This window comes from Budorcas taxicolor, chromosome 5 (genome assembly GCF_023091745.1).
Source record: "Budorcas taxicolor isolate Tak-1 chromosome 5, Takin1.1, whole genome shotgun sequence".
Lineage (NCBI taxonomy): Eukaryota > Metazoa > Chordata > Mammalia > Artiodactyla > Bovidae > Budorcas > Budorcas taxicolor.
The window spans coordinates 54,210,969-54,231,269 of record NC_068914.1 but is presented as its reverse complement, the minus strand read 5'-3'; the positions used below and the strand labels follow the sequence as shown (position 1 = coordinate 54,231,269).

The 20,301-nt window shown below is 35.6% G+C and overlaps 1 protein-coding gene across 1 annotated transcript in view; it reads left to right on the top strand.

The window, feature by feature from the left end:
• The window catches only part of PAWR (pro-apoptotic WT1 regulator), a 110,404-nt gene extending 95,543 nt beyond the window's left edge, over positions 1-14,861 (top strand). Inside the window, exons 4-6 of the mRNA XM_052641173.1 lie at positions 9,859-10,006; positions 12,346-12,450; positions 14,775-14,861. Coding sequence (XP_052497133.1) covers positions 9,859-10,006; positions 12,346-12,450; positions 14,775-14,861 — 340 coding nt within the window. The remainder of the gene's footprint in view (positions 1-9,858; positions 10,007-12,345; positions 12,451-14,774) is intronic.
• The last annotated feature ends 5,440 nt before the right edge of the window (positions 14,862-20,301 follow it).

Below are 20,301 nucleotides of genomic sequence, written 5' to 3'. Positions count from 1 at the left end.
TGTACTCCTTTTCCTGTTTGGAACCAAGTCTGTTGTTCCATGTCCAGTTCTAACTGTTGCTTCCTGACCTGCATACAGGTTTCTCAAGAGGCAGGTCATGTGGTCTGGTATTCCCATGTCTGTGCTAGTTACTAACTTGTTATTCCCTTGTTCTGTGTATCAGATAATTACTTGATACTGGAGGTATCCTGAAGAAAGTGTATTTTGTTTGACTACCTTCTAAATCTTATACAGTACTGTAATTTGAATGGTTAAATGGATTTACAATTTATTATGTAGTTTAATACTCATAAAGTCAGTAAGTCTGGTGAGGGGAAAGAAACTTACGGAGAATATCAAACCAAGCAGATAAATGCAAAGGTGGTCATGTGGTTTTTTTAGTTGGCAAGATACATAAAATCTGATCTGTTCTTAGAAATTAGAAAAAAAATTTTTGATGCTTTGGATATTTAAGTGAAAAATTTAAAAACTCTGTGAGGCATCTCTTTCTGTTATAGCCATAAAGATAAAAAATGCATGCTCATCATCTTAGAACTGCACCTTTGAATCTTTATATTTCGTAAGTTAAAATAAGTTCCTCAGAGGTAAAGAAGCATCTTCAAATTATACTTTCGTTAAAAACATTATAGTCAGTTTTTGTGAAAACAAAGAAAACTTACACCATAGTTAAAATGTACACTTAAAATTCTTTTCATCCCTTTATGTTCTATTTTTTGTGATACAGATAATAATATTTTAATTATACCATATTCTAAATCATAGTATTTCATTTACATATATATTTGCATAATAAATTATATATGAATATAATATATAATCACATATAATACTATAAATCATAATATAAAATAGATAAATATACATACCAATGTGTATATAGTGAATAAATTTAGAAACCATTCGTTGAAGTTCTTCTTAAAATAGTTTTCAGTCTCCTGCTTGCTTTTCCAGTGTCATATCTTATCACTCCTATGTTTACATTTCATGCTTTAGCCATATTGGATTTTTCTGTTTCTCAATAGACCACATACTCTTTCATATTTGCACATTCTTATTCCTCTTTTAAGTCTTGAGTTTAAACATTCTTTTAATGCTGTTCAAAGTGTGGTCCTTGAACTGTTTGTTTCTAACCTTTGACAAAGTAAGAATAAAACATAAAAGTAAATATTTAGAAGCCTGAATTTCATTTTGACATTGTCATCATCACACCCAAGTTTATGATAAGTGGACTCCTTTATGAACAGGATATCGACTAATTCAAGTACCATGGTACATATGTGTTTTGTTTTTTTTTTAACTTTTACCCTAACTTTTTAGAGCAAAATTGAGGCAAAGGTACACAGGTTTCCCATGTAAACCTGTCCTTACACGTGGATAGCCTCCCTCCTACAGGAGGTGTATTTGTTACAGTTGAGGAACGTACACATCATAACCAAAGTCCCTGGTTTATATGGTTCACTCTTGGTGCTGTTCCTTCTGTAGATTTGGACAAGCGCATAATGACATGCCTCCATCACTATGTAAAACGATACTGTGGTATCATTTTAGTCTCTGATCTTTCTACGCTCCATAGTTTTGCCTTTGCCACAGTCATATAATTGAAACCAAACAGTGTATAGCCTTCTCAGCTTGGCTTCTTTCACTTAGTAGTATACAGTTTAAATTTCCTTCATACTGTTTCATGGTTTAATAGCTTATTTCTTTTTATGCACTGAATAATATTCCATTTTCTGGATATGCCACAGTTTATTTATCCACTTACTTAGGAAAGGGCAGTGTGATTGCTCTCAAGTTTTGGCAGTTATGAATAAAGCTTCTATAAACATCCATGTGTAGGTTTTTGTGTAGACATATGTTTTCAGCTCCTTTAGATTAATACCAAGGAGTACGATCCATGATAAGAGTATGTTTAGTTTTATAAGAAACCAGGAAACTGTCCCAGAAGCAGCTGTACCAGTTTACATTCCTACCAGCAGTGAATAAGAGTTAATGTTGCTCTATATCCTCACCAGTGTTGATCCTGATTTTAGCCATTTTAATGTGTGTGTAGCAGTATCTGATTGTAATTTGCATTTCCCTGATTACAGATGATATGGAACGTCTTCTCATATGCTAATTTGCCATCTGTATATCTTGTTTTCTGAGGTGTGTGTTAAGGTCTTTGGCTCAGTTTTCAGTCTGATGGTTTGTTATTGTTAAATTGTAGAATTCTCTACAATTGTTTTGGATAATACTTCTTTATCAGATACATCCTTTTGTAAGTATTTTCTTCCAGGTGGTTTGTCTTGTTCTTTTAACACTGTCTTTCACAGAGCAGAGATATTTAGAATTTTAATGAAGTTCAGCTGTCAATCATGGCTTCCCAGGTGGCTCAGTGGTAAAGAACCTGCCTGCCAGTTCAGGAGACGCAGGTTTGATCCCTGGGTCAGGAAGGTCTCCCGGAGAAGGAAAGGGCAACCCACTCCATTACACTTGCCTCGGAAATGCAGTGGATAGAGGAGCATGGTGGACTACAGTCCAAGGGGTTGCAAAACAATCAGATACGACTTAGTGACTAAACAGCAACAACTGTCAACTATTTTTCTTGGATTGTACCTTTGCTGTTGTACCTAAGAAGTCTTCAGCATACCCAGAGTCTTCTACATTTTCTCCTATGTTAGTTGTCTTCTATGAGATTATATATGAATAGTTTGCATTTTTCCATTAGGTCTTGATCCATTTTGAGTTAACTTTTGTTAAGGGTATAAGTTCTTTGTTTTATCTTTCATTGCATGCGCACTTCCAGTTGTTTTCCATTTATTGAAAGACAGTTTTGTTCCATTATATTGCCTGTACTCCTTGTCAGAGAGTTGTGGCTTATTTACGTGAGTCTCTTTCTGCTTCTGTTGCTGTTCCATTGTTCTGTCTGTCTCTTCTTTTACCAGTACTGCACTGCCCTGATTACTGTAGCTTTAAACTAAGTCTTGAAGTTGGGTGGTGTTAGCCCTCCGATTTTGTTAATTAATATTGTGTTGCCTATTCTGGATCTGGCCTCTCCATGTAAACTGTAGAATTAGTTTGTCAGTAGCCACAAAACAGCTTGTTAGGATTTTGATTGGGCTTGCATTGAGCCAAGAGATCAATGGGAAATCAAAGTTGGGAAGAAGTGGCGTGTTACCAACATTGACTCTTCCTGTCCACTAACTGGTTTCTCCGTTTACTTAGTTCTTCTTTGGTTATCTGTCATCAGTTTTTGTTGTTTTCCTCATATAGATGTTTTACATTTTGTTAGATTTGTACATAAGTATCTCATTTTGTAGAGAGCTAATGTAAATGTATTGTTTTAAATTTCAAATCTCACTTGTTCATTGCTAGTGTGTAGGAAAGGGATTGACTTTTGTGTATTGCCCTTATATCTTGCAGACTTGCTATAATTACTTATTAGTTTCAGGAATTTTTTTGTGTTTGTCCTTTCAGATTTTCTCCATAGGTGATCATATCATCTGTGAACAAAGGCAGTTTTATTTCTTCCTTCCCTGTCTATATACCTTTTATTTCCTTTTCTTGTCTTATTGTATTACCTAAACTTCCAGTAGTGGCTTCCCTGTATGGACTTCCCTGGTGGCTCAGATGGTAAGGTGTCTGCCTACAATGCGGGAGACCCGGGTTCAATCCCTGGGTCAGGAAGATCTCCTGAAGAAGGTAATGGCAACCTACCAGTATTCTTGCCTGGAAAATAACATGGACAGAGGAGCCTGGTAGGCTTCAGTCCATGGGATCGCAAAGTCACACACGACTGAGCAACTTCATAGTCACAGACTTCCAGTAAGATACTGAAAAGGAATTGGTGAAAGGGGGACATTCTTGCCTTGTTGTTAATGTTAGCAGGAAAGCTTTCAGTGTCTCACCACTAGGTATGATGTAGGGTGGGAGGGTGGGGGTGTGGGTGTGGGTGTGGGTGGTGTGTGTTTGTGTGTGTGTGTGTGTGTAGATATTCTTTATCAGGTTTAGGAAATTCCCTTCTGTGCTTAGTTTGTACTTTTTTTTTTATCATATATAGACGTTAGATTTTGTCAAATGCTTTTTCTGTGTATGTGTGACATGTGATCCTTCTTTAGCCTGTTACTGCAATAGATTACATTATTGTGTGTGTGTGTGTGTGTGTGTGTGTGTTTTAACAGAACCAGCCTTGAATAAATTCCAGTTGATTTTTGGTGGATAATTTTTTCTATACATTCTCAAATTTGATGTGCAAATATTTTGTTGAGGATTTTTGCATCAGTGTTCATGAGAGATCTTAATCTTTATTTTTTAGTTTTCTTATGATATCTGTCTGATTTTGGTATTAGAGTAATGCTGGCTTCATAAAATTTAGATGTATTCTTTCTGTTTTTACTTCTGAAAGAGATTTTAGTAATCTGTATAATTTCTTCCTTAGATTTTGGATGGATCACTAGTGAACTCATCTGGGCCTGGTACTTTCTGTTTTGCAAAGTTATTAATTATTGATTCAATTTCTTTAATACATACCAGCCTATTGAAATTATTTGTTTCTTCTTGTGTGAATTTTGACAGATTGTTGCTTCCAAGCAATTGATCTGTTTCATCTAGGTTATCAAATTTGTGGTCAGAGTATTCCTTTTTTATTATTTTAATGTCCATGGAATCTTCATTTCTGTTGGTAGTCTGTGTCATCTCTTTTTCTTAGCTTGGCTAGAGGGCTGTTGGTTTTGTTGATATTTTTAAAGAAATAGCTTTTGATTCATTGATTATTCTGTATTGGTTTCCTGTTTTCAGTTTCATTAATTTCTGCTCTTGTTCTTGTTATTCTTTTATCTGCTTATTTTGGGTTTAAAATGCTCTTTCTTTCCTAGTTTCCTAGGGTAGAAACTTAGAGTATTGATTTTAGATCTGGCTTTTCTAATATATGTGTTCAGCGTACACATTCCTTTCTAAGCACTGCTTTCACTGCATTCCACAGATGATAAGTTGTAAGCTTTTTTGCTTTGTTCAAAATACTTTAAAATTTCTCTTGAGATTTCTTCTTTGACCCATGTGTTATTTAGAAGTGCATCGTTTAATCTCCATGGTATTCGGGAGTTTTCCAGTTATCTTTCTGTTATCAGTTCTTGTCTAATTCTATTGTGCTCTAAGACCAGGCACAATATGATTTCTATTCTTTTAAATTTGTGATGGTGGTTTTTATGACCCAGAGTTTGGTTTATCTTGGTCATCTTGCAAGCTAGAAAAGAATGTATATTCTGCTATGCCTGTGTTATTTTTATGTTAGTCATTTGTAAACTAAAATGTGTTAAGAATTGAAGAAAATGTGAAGATATATTTACCTTAGAAATCTTGTGTTAAATTTAATCAGACATATTCTTGTTCCAGAAATAAAACAATTAAGAAGTAGACATATACTTAAATCAAAATAAATAAGTAAAAGCTAAAAATCTTTTTTATTCTTTTCAGTTTCTGCTTTTGTTAGAATTATCTAAATCTAGGAAGTAAATTTTACATTCTTTATTTTTCATCTTAATTTACTTAGGATAAAACAAACTTTACTAGACTTTTTAAAAGAAAAGCTACATCTTTTTTGAATGTGACAGAAGTAGTAAACCAAATTATGATGGTGGTGAAAGTAATTTCAAAGAGATACAGACCAAAAGAGTTTGTACTTGTTTTGTTGAGAAGTATTATCCCTCGTATAGTGAGGTCAGTTTTTAGCCATTATTGATAGGGAGCTGCTAAAACCATAATGGGGTTATTTGCAGTATTGTACTGGCTGCTGAAACAATAAAACCACCAAATTTAAGTGGCATTTATATGCATGGCATTACATTCACAACCACAAATGGCTTATTTGAAAGAAAGACTGTCACAGTTAAGAAGCTGACAGAAGCAGATCATCAGGATTTCATTAGTGTTTTGTGAGTTTCTTTTCCAGTCTGACTTCAGGTTGCTGACATTAAAAAAGTAGGTATGACAAGTGAAAGCTGTTTGCTGAAAGTTGTTGGATGAGTCTGTAGCAAAGTAGATAGTTCATGTAATGCTTCCCAGCTACGCCCATAATTTGTTATATTTAGGGATACAGAAGACCAACTCTTTGACAAAGCAGGATAACAGGGGAATTTTTGTTACAATATGATCAATACCTTGATTTTGCTGACATTACAGTAATGTGAAGAAAGAAGTTACTTTTCACCTTCTTTGCTGACAAACACAGCTTGCTGTGAAGTGTATAAAACTTTGAAGGGCCATCAGATGCGGTTTGGCCTTTTTGTTTGTTTTGCGGGAGTGTGTTCTGATTAGATAGAGACAGTGACAGGGACAGTGCTGCAGCCTGGGCCAGAGCGTGAATCAGTGTCTGCTGCTGTCACTGCCAAGGCCTGGTCAGGCCAGCTGAGATCAACAGTCATGACAGGCGTGAATTACTGAGACGCTGATACATTAAAGTTGCAGGTTAAAGAAAATTAAAAGATATTAACTGTTACCCTATGCTGACGTATATAGTAATTTTTAGAGGGAAACAAAAGTGTTTGACTTTTGGGATGAACACTTCGTGTTTTTACAAGCCAAAAACAGGTTTTATAAATCAACTATACTTCAGTCTTCATTCTAATCCCCAAAAAAGGCAATGCCAAAGAACACTCAAACTACCGCACAATTGTGCTCATTTCTTATGCTCAAAATTCTCCAAGCCAGGCTTCAACAGTATGTGAACGAGGAACTTCCAGATGATCAAGCTGGATTTAGAAAAGGCAGAGGAACCAGAGATCAAATTGCCAACATCCCATCGTAGAAGAAGCAAGAGAGTTCCAGAAAAACATCTACTTCTGCTTCATTGACTATGCTAAAGCCTTTGACTGTGTGGATCACAACAAACTGTGGAAAATTTACCAGGCTACCTTAACCTGCCTCCTGAGAAACGTGTATGCAGGTCAGGAAGCAATAGTTACAGCCAGACATGGAACAACGGACTGGTTCCAAATAGGAAAAGGAGTACGTCAAGGCTGTATATTGTCACCCTGCTTATTTAACTTCTATGCAGAGTACATCATGCAAAATGTTGGGCTGGATGAAGCCAAAGCTGGAATGAAGATAGCTAGGAGAAATATCAACAACCTCAGATACGCAAATGACACCACCCTTATGACAGAAAGCGAAGCAGAACTAGAGAGCCTCTTGATAAAAGTGAAAGAGGAGAATGAAGAAGTTGACCTAAAACTCAACATTCAAAAACAAAGATCATGGCATCTGGTCCCATCATTTCACGGCAAATAGACGGGGAAACAGTGGAAACAGTGACAGACTTTTATTTTCTTGGGCTTCAGAATCACTGTAGATGGTGACTGCAGCCATGAAATTAAAAGACACTTGCTCCTTGGAAGAAAAGCTATGACAAATTTAGACAGCATATTAAAAAACAGAGACATCACTTTGCCAACAAAGGTCCGTCTAGTTAAAGCTATGATTTTTCCGGTAGTCATGTATGGATGGGAGAGTTGGACCATAAAGAAAGCTGAGCACCAAAGAACTGATGCTTTTGAACTACGATGCTGGAGAAGACTCTTGAGAGTCCCTTGGACAGCAAGGAGATCAAACCAGTCAATCCTAAAGGAAATCAACCCTGAATATTCATTGGAAGAACTGATGCTGAAGCTGAAACTCCAGTACTTTGGCCACCTGATGTGAAGAGCCAACTCATTAGAAAAGACCCTGATGCTGGGAAAGATTGAAGGCAGGAGGAAAAGGAGACGACAGAGGACGAGATGGTTGGATGGCATCACTGACTAAATGGACATGAGTTTGAGCAAGCTCTGGGAGTTGGTGAAGGACAGGGAAGTCTGATGTGCTGCAGTCCATGGGATTGCAAAGAGTCGGATTCAGTTTTAAAAAAAGAAACTAGTTTGATCCTCAGCCTTTTAAATATGTGTATGAGACTTATTTATCTGATAGCATCATTCTTTTCTTTAAAAAAAATGATCTTAATTAGCCTTTTGTGCGAGAAGTGCTATATGTTTTCATTGTTACATAAAGACAAAGAAAAAAATAAAAGAAATTTGGGGGGGGGAAGATTTTTCAAATTGTTATGGTTCGTTCTACAATACATCAGTAAGTAAGTGATGATTTTAGTATTGCACATTTTCAAAATGTTATAATCCATTACCTTACAAATTTGATAAGATACACTTGGAATTTTATTTTCCATCAAAAAAAAAACCCATGCATAGGGAGTTAATGGATCAAAATTCTATTATTTTCATCAAAAATTGATTCACATTTAGCTGTAATTTTGATGGATAAATGATTGGAACTGGCTACCAGTAAAGGCTGGAGGACAAACTTTGAAAAGTGTCATTTTCTGCATATTGGGTAGAAGTTAAAAATGCGCATCCTGGGCTTGCTCACATCACTTTAAAGTCTCTTCTCCTCTGGTCAGTATAATCGGTGAAACTAATTTTTCTGTTGTGAATGCTACTAAATCATAGAGGTAGTTTATATATATTTTACCCCTTGTGATCAGCATTGTCATCAGTCCAACCTAGAGTAGGTTGATTAGCAAGAATGATTCCAGTCTCCAAGAGAGCCGCCAGGAAGCTCTGTCTCCTAGTGTTTTCACCTGATGTAATCCTTTCCCACATCCAGCACAGGGTTGATGTGGTAGTGTGTCACTTGTGATAGGTCCTAGAAACTGCAGTGCCTGTCTTGGTGGCTGTGCCACTCTGTCTCTGGAAGCAGCTGTCTTGTGAACATCCAGTAGAGAAGCCACATACTGAGTAACTGAGGCTTTTGACCAGTCGCCGGTTTGAAACTGAGGCGTTTTGCCATCAGTCCTGTGAATGAGCTTAGAGCGAAATTCTCCTCCAGTCCAGGCAAGCCTTCAGATGACTGTGGTCCTGACCAACGTCTTGACTAAAACCTCATACGAGACCCTGAAATATAAACATCCAGCTAATCTGCTTCCAGATTCCTGACTAGCAGAAGCTGTCAAATAATTTTGTTGTTTTAAGCCACTAAATTTTGGCATAATTTTTTATGCACTAATAGATAACTAATGCAAAAAAAAAAGGCAAGCTTACTATATTAAAGATTTACATGCTGTTCAGAGTGTGAATTGCTGTTTAATATGAAGAATTGCTATTTCATGATAACTTTTGGTTAAATAATTAAGAATTACAAAATGACAAACGTTTCCAGTTTGACAGCTGTTTTTTAATAATAATTGCCTATATGCATACTTCCAATGATGATGACTCATTTTCATGTAATTCTTTTTCTTCTTTATCCTATTAATGAAATATAATTTTACAGGTCTGAATCTAATGCAACATTTAGGCTTATATTTTTTATGATGTTTTTCACTTTTATCTTTCCAGTTCATTTCTTACTAAGATATTGGCCCAGGATGTAATGGAATTTAAAAATAAAAGGAGAAAGAAAGTAGTTCTTCACTACTTTGTACATTTCTACTAGTCTACGTTAGGTCCCCTGTCATAGTTCTCAGAGTACCTTACACTTAACCTTATTTGATGGTTGTCTTGGTTTATTGTCATTGATTATGTTCTTGTTACACCGGAAGTTCTATGAAAGTCAGAGTCTGTGCCTGTGTTTCCTGTTACACCCTCAGTGCTCAAAACAATGTCTGGTACTTAGCAGCTTCTCAGTAGATAGATTAGTCAAAAGAATTAATTTTTTTGTATTTTTATTGTATTGAAATAATGATTAACTTCTATAATTATAAATAATTTGGCTATCATAATCATGTGTCCTCAGGGGAATGGTAATTGTTTATGGTAAATAGAAAATACTCTTGGCACTCTTCCTGCTGAATATGAGGTATCTTTAAAAATATGTGTATCTTTTTAATTTCCATAGCACAACCACCGCCTCTGAAGAAGATGTCTCAAGTAGATTTCCCCGAACAGATAGAAGTGGATTCAGCAGGTATAACAGGGATACAAATGCTTCAGGTAATTTGGTCTCAAGTAGCACATTGGAAAAGAAAATTGAAGATCTTGAAAAGGTATGAATTACAAATTATTTAAGATCTATGAAATTAATATACCGTTAGGATTCCTTTTTCACTTTCATAGCAGCTGAGAGAGAAAAACTGAAATGTGTAAGGATGAGGCCGTACCAGAAAAGGGAAGAAAATGAGGGGCATGATGGGAGATACTGTTAGTGTTAATTGGTACTTGTATGTGTAGTCAAACAGCAGCTTTGAATCAGTCTTAATTAGATATTTCCTAGATGCGTAGTGGCTAAGCATTTTCTGATTTCTTAGTGCTTTTCTATCCAGTTCTGTTGATGTTAAAACTTTTCGAAATGGAGTCAGTTCTTGAATTGCTTAGTATTTAATGGCTCCTCTCATGCTGCCAAGAGTTATCTTTAATATTGACACATTGAACACAGTCTTTGCCTTTGAAATGGTTAGAAGTCTATGCTAGCAGTGTGTACTACTGTGCGTTTATTATTATATAATCTATTCAGTTTGTAGACTTTCCTCTACGTTCTGAGTTAGAGCCTAGAGCTGCTGTGATGTCTGCAACAGTTTTAAGAGTAAACCTGTTTAAGAGTATCTTTGTGTCTCAGACAGTAAAGAATCGGGCTGCAATGAAGGAACTGTGGATTTCATCCCTGGGTCAGGAAGGTCCACGCTGGAGAAGGGAATGGCTACCGACTCCAGTATTCTTGCCTGGAGAATTCAATGGACAGGAGCCTGACGGGCCACAGTTCATGGAGTCATCAAGAGTCGGACACGACTGAGTGACTAACACTTGAGAACATGTCGAATGAATATTGGCATTAATTTATTAACCATGGGTTCTCAAGTTTGTTCTGTAGACATTCAATCCCTAAAATTAATAATGATGCTGAATTACTTTCTGATTGTTGAAAGCATGTCTTGTTGAATTGAAATTATTCCTTGTAAGATAAAAGTTGTTTTAAGTAGAGATTGAATTTTATTCTTTTTTATAACATTATGATTATTTTTAGTTCACATTTGAACTTTAACACTAGTTTCTGTGAGTTTAAATTGAAAAACTTTAAGGGATGTGTAGTATAATAGTTTTCAAGTCTGTGCACGCTCAGTTGTGTCTGACTCTTTGTAACCCTTTGAACTGCTCCTCCGTCCTTGGGTTTGTTAGGCAAGAATACTGCAGTGGGTTGCCATTTTCTCCTCCAGGGAATCTTCCTGACCCAGGGATTGAACCTGTGTCTCCTGCATTGCAGGCAGATTCTTTACCTCCGAGCCATCTGGGAAGTCTTAATAGTTTTCAAGGGGGTTCATCAAAAAAGGCTTTTAAAGTTCACAGAAGTTTGGACTGAGTTGTTGGCAGCAGCTGATTAAGGAGACTGCCTGCCTGCTTTCCTCTGAGGTCATAAGAAAGAAGCCAAATTCTGGCTGAGACTTTTTCAGTTCGGCTTCACTTTTGCTTCTGAGATGGCTGACCCAGCCTAACATCCTGGATTCTAAATAAGATTTCTCTGAAAAAGGTGTTGCACTGTTTCTTTTTGTTTGTTTGTTTGTTTTGTTTGGGGTAGTACTGCATGGCTTGGTGGATCTCAATTTCCCCAACCAGGGGTCAGAACCACACTCCCTGCAGTTACAAGTGTAGATTCTTGACTACTGGATGGCTGGGGAAGTCACTCCATTCTTTAAGGGGGGAAAAAGGTTTAAAAGCTAATAATGATTTTCAGCTCCTTCATTTTACCCATTTGTCAATTAACTGGCAGAGCCAAAAGTAAATGGAGGATCACTATTTTTCTGTTTTCCACAGAGCAATCTCCTTTTCTTAAACTTTGTATTTTGAACAAAAGTTTTGAATTTCCTTCAGCAGGGTATTAGTCATTTAATATTAAGAGATTTTATTATTAATGGTGGTGATCAACTAAAAAGCTAAAGTCATTGTGCTTAGTTGCTCAGCCTTGTCCGACTCTTTGCAACCCTGTGGACTGTAGCCCTCCAGGCTCATCTGTCCATGGGGATTCTCCAGGCAAGAAGACTGGAGTGGGTTGCCATGCCCTTAGACAGGGGATCTTCCCAACCCAGGTCCTTGCATTGTAGGCAGGTTCTTTACCATCTGAGCCACCAGGGAAGCCCATTTGAGTATTGGTATTTGTTAAAAACTTGGGTAAACATTGCTTTAATCTGAAGTATATTTGACAACTCCTGTATTCCTCTCATTCCCTGGTTCTTTTCTGTGGGATGGGTTCCTCCTTCCCTCCCCAAGTGACTTAAGAAAGTCACTGGAAATCTTCATATGTCTAAGGTACTTCACCAGATTTAGTGGATGTATGCTATTAAGATTAGAAACACTTGTTACTTCTCAGTTAACACTTTGTAATTCTATGTACCAGGAGGTGGTAAGGGAAAGGCAAGAAAACGTAAGACTCGTGAGACTAATGCAAGAGAAAGAAGAAATGATTGGAAAACTCAGAGAAGAAATCGATTTGTTAAACAGAGTGAGTATTCACATAGTTCACTTTAATGCTTTTGTTTTTTTCTGTCAGTTGGATGAAAATGCATAAATGTGAAGAGTTTAATAATGTGAAGTGAATAGTTCCTTCCTTTGTTAACGTCATGGTAATCTGTGGTAGTCAGGACTGTTGATTCATTCCACAAACTGATCTCCTCTGGCCAGTTACCGGTTGTGTTTCTGTTACTCTTCTGGGGATGGACCAGTGACTGGATTTGTTTTGTGTTATGCTGGAGTCTGGAGGTAAGAGGCAGCTTGGTCAGCGCCACACATAACACGTACAGCAGTCCTAGCACAGAGTTGCCTCGAAGAAGAACTGAAATTGCTCTTTCTTGCCATCAGAAACTCCACGAGTCTCTGTTTTTGTGGTATTTTGACCACTTTTGCCCACTCCAATTATACGTATTCATCCCCAGTTTTAGGTTTAGCCTTACTCCAAGTTCTCTATTACTACTAGTCATAACACTTTTTCCCTTTCAGCCCCAGTATTTACTTCCTGCTTAAGAAGTAGGTATTAATGCTAGGCCATATTTAGGTAATGGTTATGAGAAGCGATTTCATAGTTTTCCTTTTTTGAAGGCTTTACATAAGATGGAGAAAAGAAATTTGTTTCAGGGGAAAAAGGAACAAATTCTTAATCCAGTCTTAACTCTGATTCTGAAAGCAGAGAAAATAGAAAGCTGCATTATGTGCAGCTCATTCTCATACAGCTCCGTGGCATTAACTGTGGGGTGTACAGGAGGACTCTGAAGCTCAGAGTTTACCTTGCTCAAGGCCGTGTGTAGGAATTGCATAGTTATATGCTGAGCCAGTAAGTGACCTTCAGGTATTCAATAGTGTTAATTTTAAGTAAGCTCTTTCATTCTTGTTGACTGCCTTTCATCTTGGTTCAGAACATGGGCATTCCTCTGTTGGCTATAGAATGTGATTTAATAAAATCTGCAAATATGTTTGATGTCTGTGATGTACTGGCACTGTCTTAGGCACTGTGTTTATTAAAAAGTGTAAGACACCTGCTTTTACAGAGTTTATAACCTAATGCTGCTGCTAAGTTGCTTCAGTCGTGTCCGACTCTGTGCGACCCTATAGACAGCAGCCCACCAGGCTCCCCCATCCCTGGGATTCTCCAGGCAAGAATACTGGAGTGGGTTGCCATTTGCTTCTCCAATGCATGAAAGTGAAAAGTGAAATAATGATATATGAATGTATTATTTTATCATTTAATGATAAATCTTAGATAGGTCTCACTTTTAGGAATCTCATATCTTTATTATTGGTTTTTTTTTCCCCAACAAATTACTTTCCTGATATCATTTATTTAGTTTGTGGGTAAATACAAATTCTGTGTTTGTACTTTTAGAACTCAATTCGAAGACAGTATACTAAATGTATCAGAATGCTGCTGTCCAATAGTGTGCTTAGAATTCAGATTTATCTCTCCAAATTTAGTATTTTGAATTGCAAGGGTAAATCTATAAATGTCTGCTTTTCTAACCATCAGTAAATAGTCTGCCTTGAAATCGTGTTTCTTCAAACTAAAAATTACAGTGGATTGTCTTTGTATTTTTCGAGTGATTGTATTTATGGCAGTAGGATTAATATAGGCAACAGAGACCTGGAGTCTGATAACTTTAAAGCTGGAGGGTAATTATGTAGTGGCTTTTGCATTTTTGTAAACTTGAAAACCTTTCTCTTAAATGAATTATCATAGAGAAATCCTAATGTAATTTGAACCAGATCAACTCGGTAAGCCCCAGATCTCCTTTTCTGTATACCTCAGTTATGTCATCTCCCCAGAGTCTCACTCCCCAACATGAACGCTTGTTAAGATCACCCAAGGTGGTGGAAGTCTATATAGAACTTGTCCTTGGGTCCTTCGTAATGCCTAATGTGACACAATGTTTGCAGTCTGAGGCCCCAGACCTCTTACTGACGGCATATGTATTTCGCCCTTTCATTTGGGGAAGGAGGGATTTATTTTTAACTAAAAACTTGTCATTGATTATTAAAAATTGGAAGGTTCACAACAAACAGTGCTGCTTTCTGACTTCTCTCTAAAAGCTGAAAGATCTGACAGGAGCTGGTCTGCATCATCCTGGTGCCAGTGAGGAGTCTGGAGCGCGTGCTGCCTTCACCTGGGGCGCGCATTCCTTCCGAAACTGTTTTCAGAATGAGCCCGTGTTTCCAAAGTAATTGTTTATATGAATTATCTTTGAATGTGCATTTTGAAGTGTTTTTTTAAAATCACCTACAGAATATTTTTAAACATGTAAAAAACTTATATATTATTTTCCTTTTTGTTTCCTAAAGGACCTAGATGACATAGAAGATGAAAATGAACAACTAAAGCAGGAGAATAAAACTCTTTTGAAGGTTGTTGGGCAGCTAACAAGGTAGAAGATTCAAGGCTCAGTGCGGAAAAATATTTTAAAACTACTGAATGTTATGGTTAATGCTAGGACAATATTCCTATGCTGTAATGCATTAAACTAACTATGTATATTTATTTCTAGAAAACAGTAGGTGTTTCTTTTCAAAATATTTCTTTTTCATTATCAGTTTCCAAAAGTATCAACCTTTTACTCCATGAATAAGTAACATCTTTTAGTTACTAAACTGGTAGGTTAGGCCTCTTTTGGTTTTGTGTGTTATTCAAATAATATATGGTTTAAAGTCACAACCATCTGAATATATTGCATGTATGGTAGTATGTTTTCTCCCTCAAAGAATATACTTAGTGTTTGTTTACATGAATTCAGATACTTTGGGGGAGTTACCTGCAAAGGCCTTATTACTGATATGTGCAACTTTTCATATGTTGATGATATTTCATAAAGGTCTGTGTGTACTGTCATTTTTCCTTTCAGCTTATTCTAAGCAATTTAGAAGAACATAGAGTCGCATTTTTTATAACAGTCATCTTTAAAAAGGAAAGCTAAAAAAGTCACTTAATATCAATCATGTACTAGTTGGCTAAATATAAAATTTAAGAGAATACTTGAATTGTGCTATATAGTAAATTAAAATGTACTATTTTGTAGTCAGATATTGAAAAAAATTTAAAATCACTTTGACTTTGGAAAAACAGTTGTAATTTTAATGTATAATTTCTTATGTAGGTACTCCTTTTTTTATAATTATTCCAAGGTTTATAAGTGAACATGGAGTATTTTAAAGGTTGTTTATTCATCAAGCCTAAAGAGTATATATAATTTCAGTGACTGTATAAGAAAAACAATTCATATTCTTAACTGCATGTATTAGAATCAAACCAAAATATTTATCCACATTTAAAACATTTATATTTACAGTAACAAAGCAGTGCATAAACAGAAATAGTACTGAAATATTTTGCTTAATTTCTGACTTGGCAGATAACACTGTGACACAGTTGTTCTCATATGAGAAAATTATTCCCCTACCTCAAATTTAAGGACTTTTCCTCTTAACTTTGGATTTTTAAAAACAGAATTATTTTGAATTACGAAAAATTTTCTCTTTGATCAAATAATAATAGTATTTAGACTTGTTTTATGTTACGTTTTCATGTTGAGTAAAGAAATTGTCTCCTTTAAGATACATTAAGAATGGTCTGTCTGATGTTGAATCTCTAATAGTACACCAGTTAATGTATGTAAATAGCTTGAACATAGTAAAATCCATTTTGGGTACCTACCGACTCTTCACTTGCTATGTCACTTCATGATTCACTGTTAGAAAATAGGGAGGGTAATTGCAGAGTAAATGGTGAATATCAGATGTTGAATTCTGACACTCTCTTCAGTAGCCTAGATTGCACCCTCTCGCCTGCCACATTCCCCCACTTCAGAAGTTCAGTCTTGAGTAATCATCAGAGTCACCTGGATTGCTTAAAAGGAGTTCCTGGGTTACCACTTCTAGCCAGGTTTAGGTTGAGACCTTGGATAGAATAAGCTGAACATGTGGTGATTCGGATCATAATTTCGATTTGGAAACAGCTCCTCGTGCCTCTTTCCTCCCATAACTTCCATTGGAATCACTGAAATTAACATAATTTTAGCTATCAGCATTATTTCACCCTTTATTTAATAATTAACTTTGTCTCTCGAAAACTTCTTATATGTCCATATATATATATTTACCAAAAAGTTCAATGATAGATTACCAAACTTGATATAGTTGTAGAATTACTAAAGGGCCTCCTTTGGGAGAATATTCCCAGCATGGGAGTAGTGGTTTGCTGCCCGCTTGTCAGAGCAGCGTGCCAGGCTCAGTCACTGGCTTTGGCTGTGAAGTCCTCATCTGCCTTTCTTTACCCTTGGATGTATGGCAGAAATATCAGTATTGCCTTGTTTCCCATCTGTGGTTTGGATATTGTGAAAATGGTGTCAGTATTCAGCCTTAAAATATATTAGTGTACTCATTCTCCAAATAAGAGAAGTATTTTAAATTTTCTGTTTAATCCTTTGGGAAGTAGAGAAATATCTCATTTCCCTCTTTAAATTTATACCAGATATTAATGCTTTTAAAGACCAAGCCATTTTAAAATTTTCCCTTTATTTCAGTTTACCAGGAACGTTTCCAATAATCAACTTTTACATAGTGGTACGTAGTACAGATGCAGAAAGGAGTCTGACAACTTTGGCAAAGCAGTTCATGTGCTGTCTTCACTTCCATCCTTAAAATGTACATTTATATCACATACAGGTTTGACACTGAATGTTGAAAAGCAAAGTAAGATCTGCTACAGATTCCCTTTAAATTTTATAAAAAGCATTGAGATTTTTAAAAGGTTACTTAAATGTACACTATCTTAAAATACTTGACTTTTGTCAATAAAGTATTAGTATTTGTGAAATTATTAGTCCAATTCAGAAATATTTCTTATATTTCCTGGAAATTTGTGGCATAATAAAGCATATCCAGAAGTTTATGTGTTTATGATATTATTTTCCAAACAATAAGTTTATTATCTTTAGGATAAACATGACTTGCTTCCTTGATTTCTGGCATATATTATCTTGCAAATTACTGAAGTTATCTGTTTTATCTTTCTAAAATTGTTACTGATTTTGTTGCACTACAGTTACCTTTAGAGAGGAAGAGGAAGGCTTTCCGCTGTATATTTCTAAGGGAATTTACTAGATGTAAATAGCTTGTCAAACCTGCTCAAGTAGTTTAGCTTGTCATACTTGCTCAAGTAGTTTATAAGCATCAGTAGATACCTGAAGCAGTGTATCTTTTAAAATAACTTTTTAATTCCAGTAGAAAGCAGTGTATTCCTAAAGGTGAAAATCCTACCTCAGTTACATGTGGTTTATATTTTCTGGATTAATCTGGATTTTTATAATTAGAAACTAAGATGCAAGTTTTAAAGTCCACTGATACTTTGTGGAAAACAACGCAAGTCAGTGTAGTAGAATGTCCTTATGTTCAACACTGAAAGACACAATAGGAGGGACCTTGGGTTCGATGATCAGTTGGATGTCCTAGACAATGTTGCTATGTATAGTGATAGTCATCTTTGTAATTCTTTGATCTTGACTCAGTGCCTAGTAAGTTCGTGCAGTATTGGCACTTATTTAATAACTACTCATAATGTTGTTGATAACCTGTTATAAGATTCAGGCATATGTTTTCATCTTGCAACACAAAAAAACAAACACCAGCTTTTCACTGAGGAGAATTTATTAAGTGAGGAGGAACTAGCATTTGGGAATTAGAACTTTAAGATAACATGCTAAAGTCAGTGGTAAATGTTATTATATCTAAACCATTCCTAATACGTAACAGTAAACTTTCTTTTGCACTGGAACTGCGCTTGCTCGCATAAACAAAGGACTTCCCATTGATTAGGATTATAACTAGTATTACTTATCTGAGAACTAGTAACACTTTTCTTTTGTTTCAATGAACTGAAGACATAGTACTAGTTAGACAGCAGATATTTTGCTCATCAGATCCATCAACAGAGGCACTTCCCCCCATGCTGTTGGTTTTCTCATTGATGGATAGAAGTTGGTCATTTGATTCTCAGTGTAGGCTTGAATCATTGCCCAAGAAAACCTGACTCCACTTTGTTTTTTAACATGTTAAAGCATATTAAAGTCATATCCCCAGCCCCACCCCCAAATAATTATGTTGTGAGTATGTGAAAAAGGTATGGTTAGGGGGGTATGTTACATTTTCACAATTACTCTTTTAGCAAGTATATATTAGTCAACTGGGTATACAATTCTAGATATTACAGAAGTTTCCAAAAAATGGACATGGACCAGCACTTATATCTAGCAGTGTATAATCTGTAATGGTATGTAAGTAGCATTAGCTGGTCTAATCTTAATAGTTCATTCAAAAGTATTCCTTTTGTATTAATTATCCAGCCATTGTATTTTAGCTCCAGATAATAGGTACTGTTTAATTTGCTGCAGCATTTACTGAATGGTGGAAAGACCTGAACATATTGGGAAGTATCTTTCCATGTTTCTTTCAGATAATTATATATTATGAAAAGAACATTTTAAAGCATTTGGAGCAGTAATGAAGTAAAAAGAATTCAATGTATGTCAGATACACCCAACTGTTGATGCTATTCAAATGTGATTTTGAGTTAGTTTTTCTGTATACATTATTGATTACTGATTTGTTTTTAGGTGTTTAAGTCTAAAAAACAGTTCACATATTGGCAGTCACTTTGGTAATAATAGAATATTAGTGATGATCACTTGATGGACATTTATTACATGCTTATTTTGTTTCCCCTTCTGCATACCTGATAGATGTATATTACTTTTTTTTTTTTTTATTTGGTAAACTTGTTTCTTGAAAGTTTTGACCATGCTATTCAGGGTGTTTAATGTTATGCTTTTCTTCTAAATTTAAGTCTAAGATGTCTGCTGTTACTAGTAAAGACCATATGAAAGCTAAAATTTACTGTTTTGTTGAAAAATCAGCTAATTCAGATAATCCAATTATTTGTAGAGAAACATCTGATAATTTATTGATTACTTTAGTATTGTGTAGACAACTCTCATAATTCTCATTGCATAGGTTTTTACTGGGGTAGTGAACATGATAAAGATTCACTTCTAATATGCTTTGCATGTAAAATAACAAATATTCAATAAAAAAGTAAATTTTCATCTAATTTTTAACACTGGTTAATTTTTTCTTCCTTCCTCTACCATCAGTAAAACCCTGACCTTGAGTTTTATTTTCAAAGTTAAAGGACAGTGCTAATTGTTCTAATTAGCTTTTGTGCCTCTTACTGAAACAATATGCAATACTTTAAAATCTTTAGAATATTATTGTAAAAGGAATTGTGTATTAACAGATGAAAATATAGTATTAATAAATCTGAATACATTTGTGGTGAGGCTTTTTGAAATAGTGAAGACGTGTACACATAATTGTCTTTGTGTTTTGAAACTACACAAATAATTTCTTAATCCAAACTTGGATCTATCATCCACTAAGTCAGATGGTGGTCAAAGAATTTCAGGTCCCTTACAGTTAGAAAAGATAAGTAGAGGTCTGGGAATGTAAAAATCCAGTCTGGTTTTTTTTTTTTCGTAAATGGTTTACAGAACCTTTTGCCTGATGTGTCATTCTTCATACACCTGCACAGGCTAATCGGTCTTCTTTACTTCTAGAACTGTAGATTAATCTTCTCAGTAATGTCATACATGTCTAACAAGTGAACAGGCATCTTTCAGTCAGGCTGTTTAGACAATGTCTCAAGTCCTTATGTAAGAATGTACTCCATTAGCAAGTTTATCAAAAATATTTTGCAAAGTCTCCTAGTCTGCACTGGAACTGGAGCCCTTTATCTTAGATTTCATCAAATCCACCCCATCCT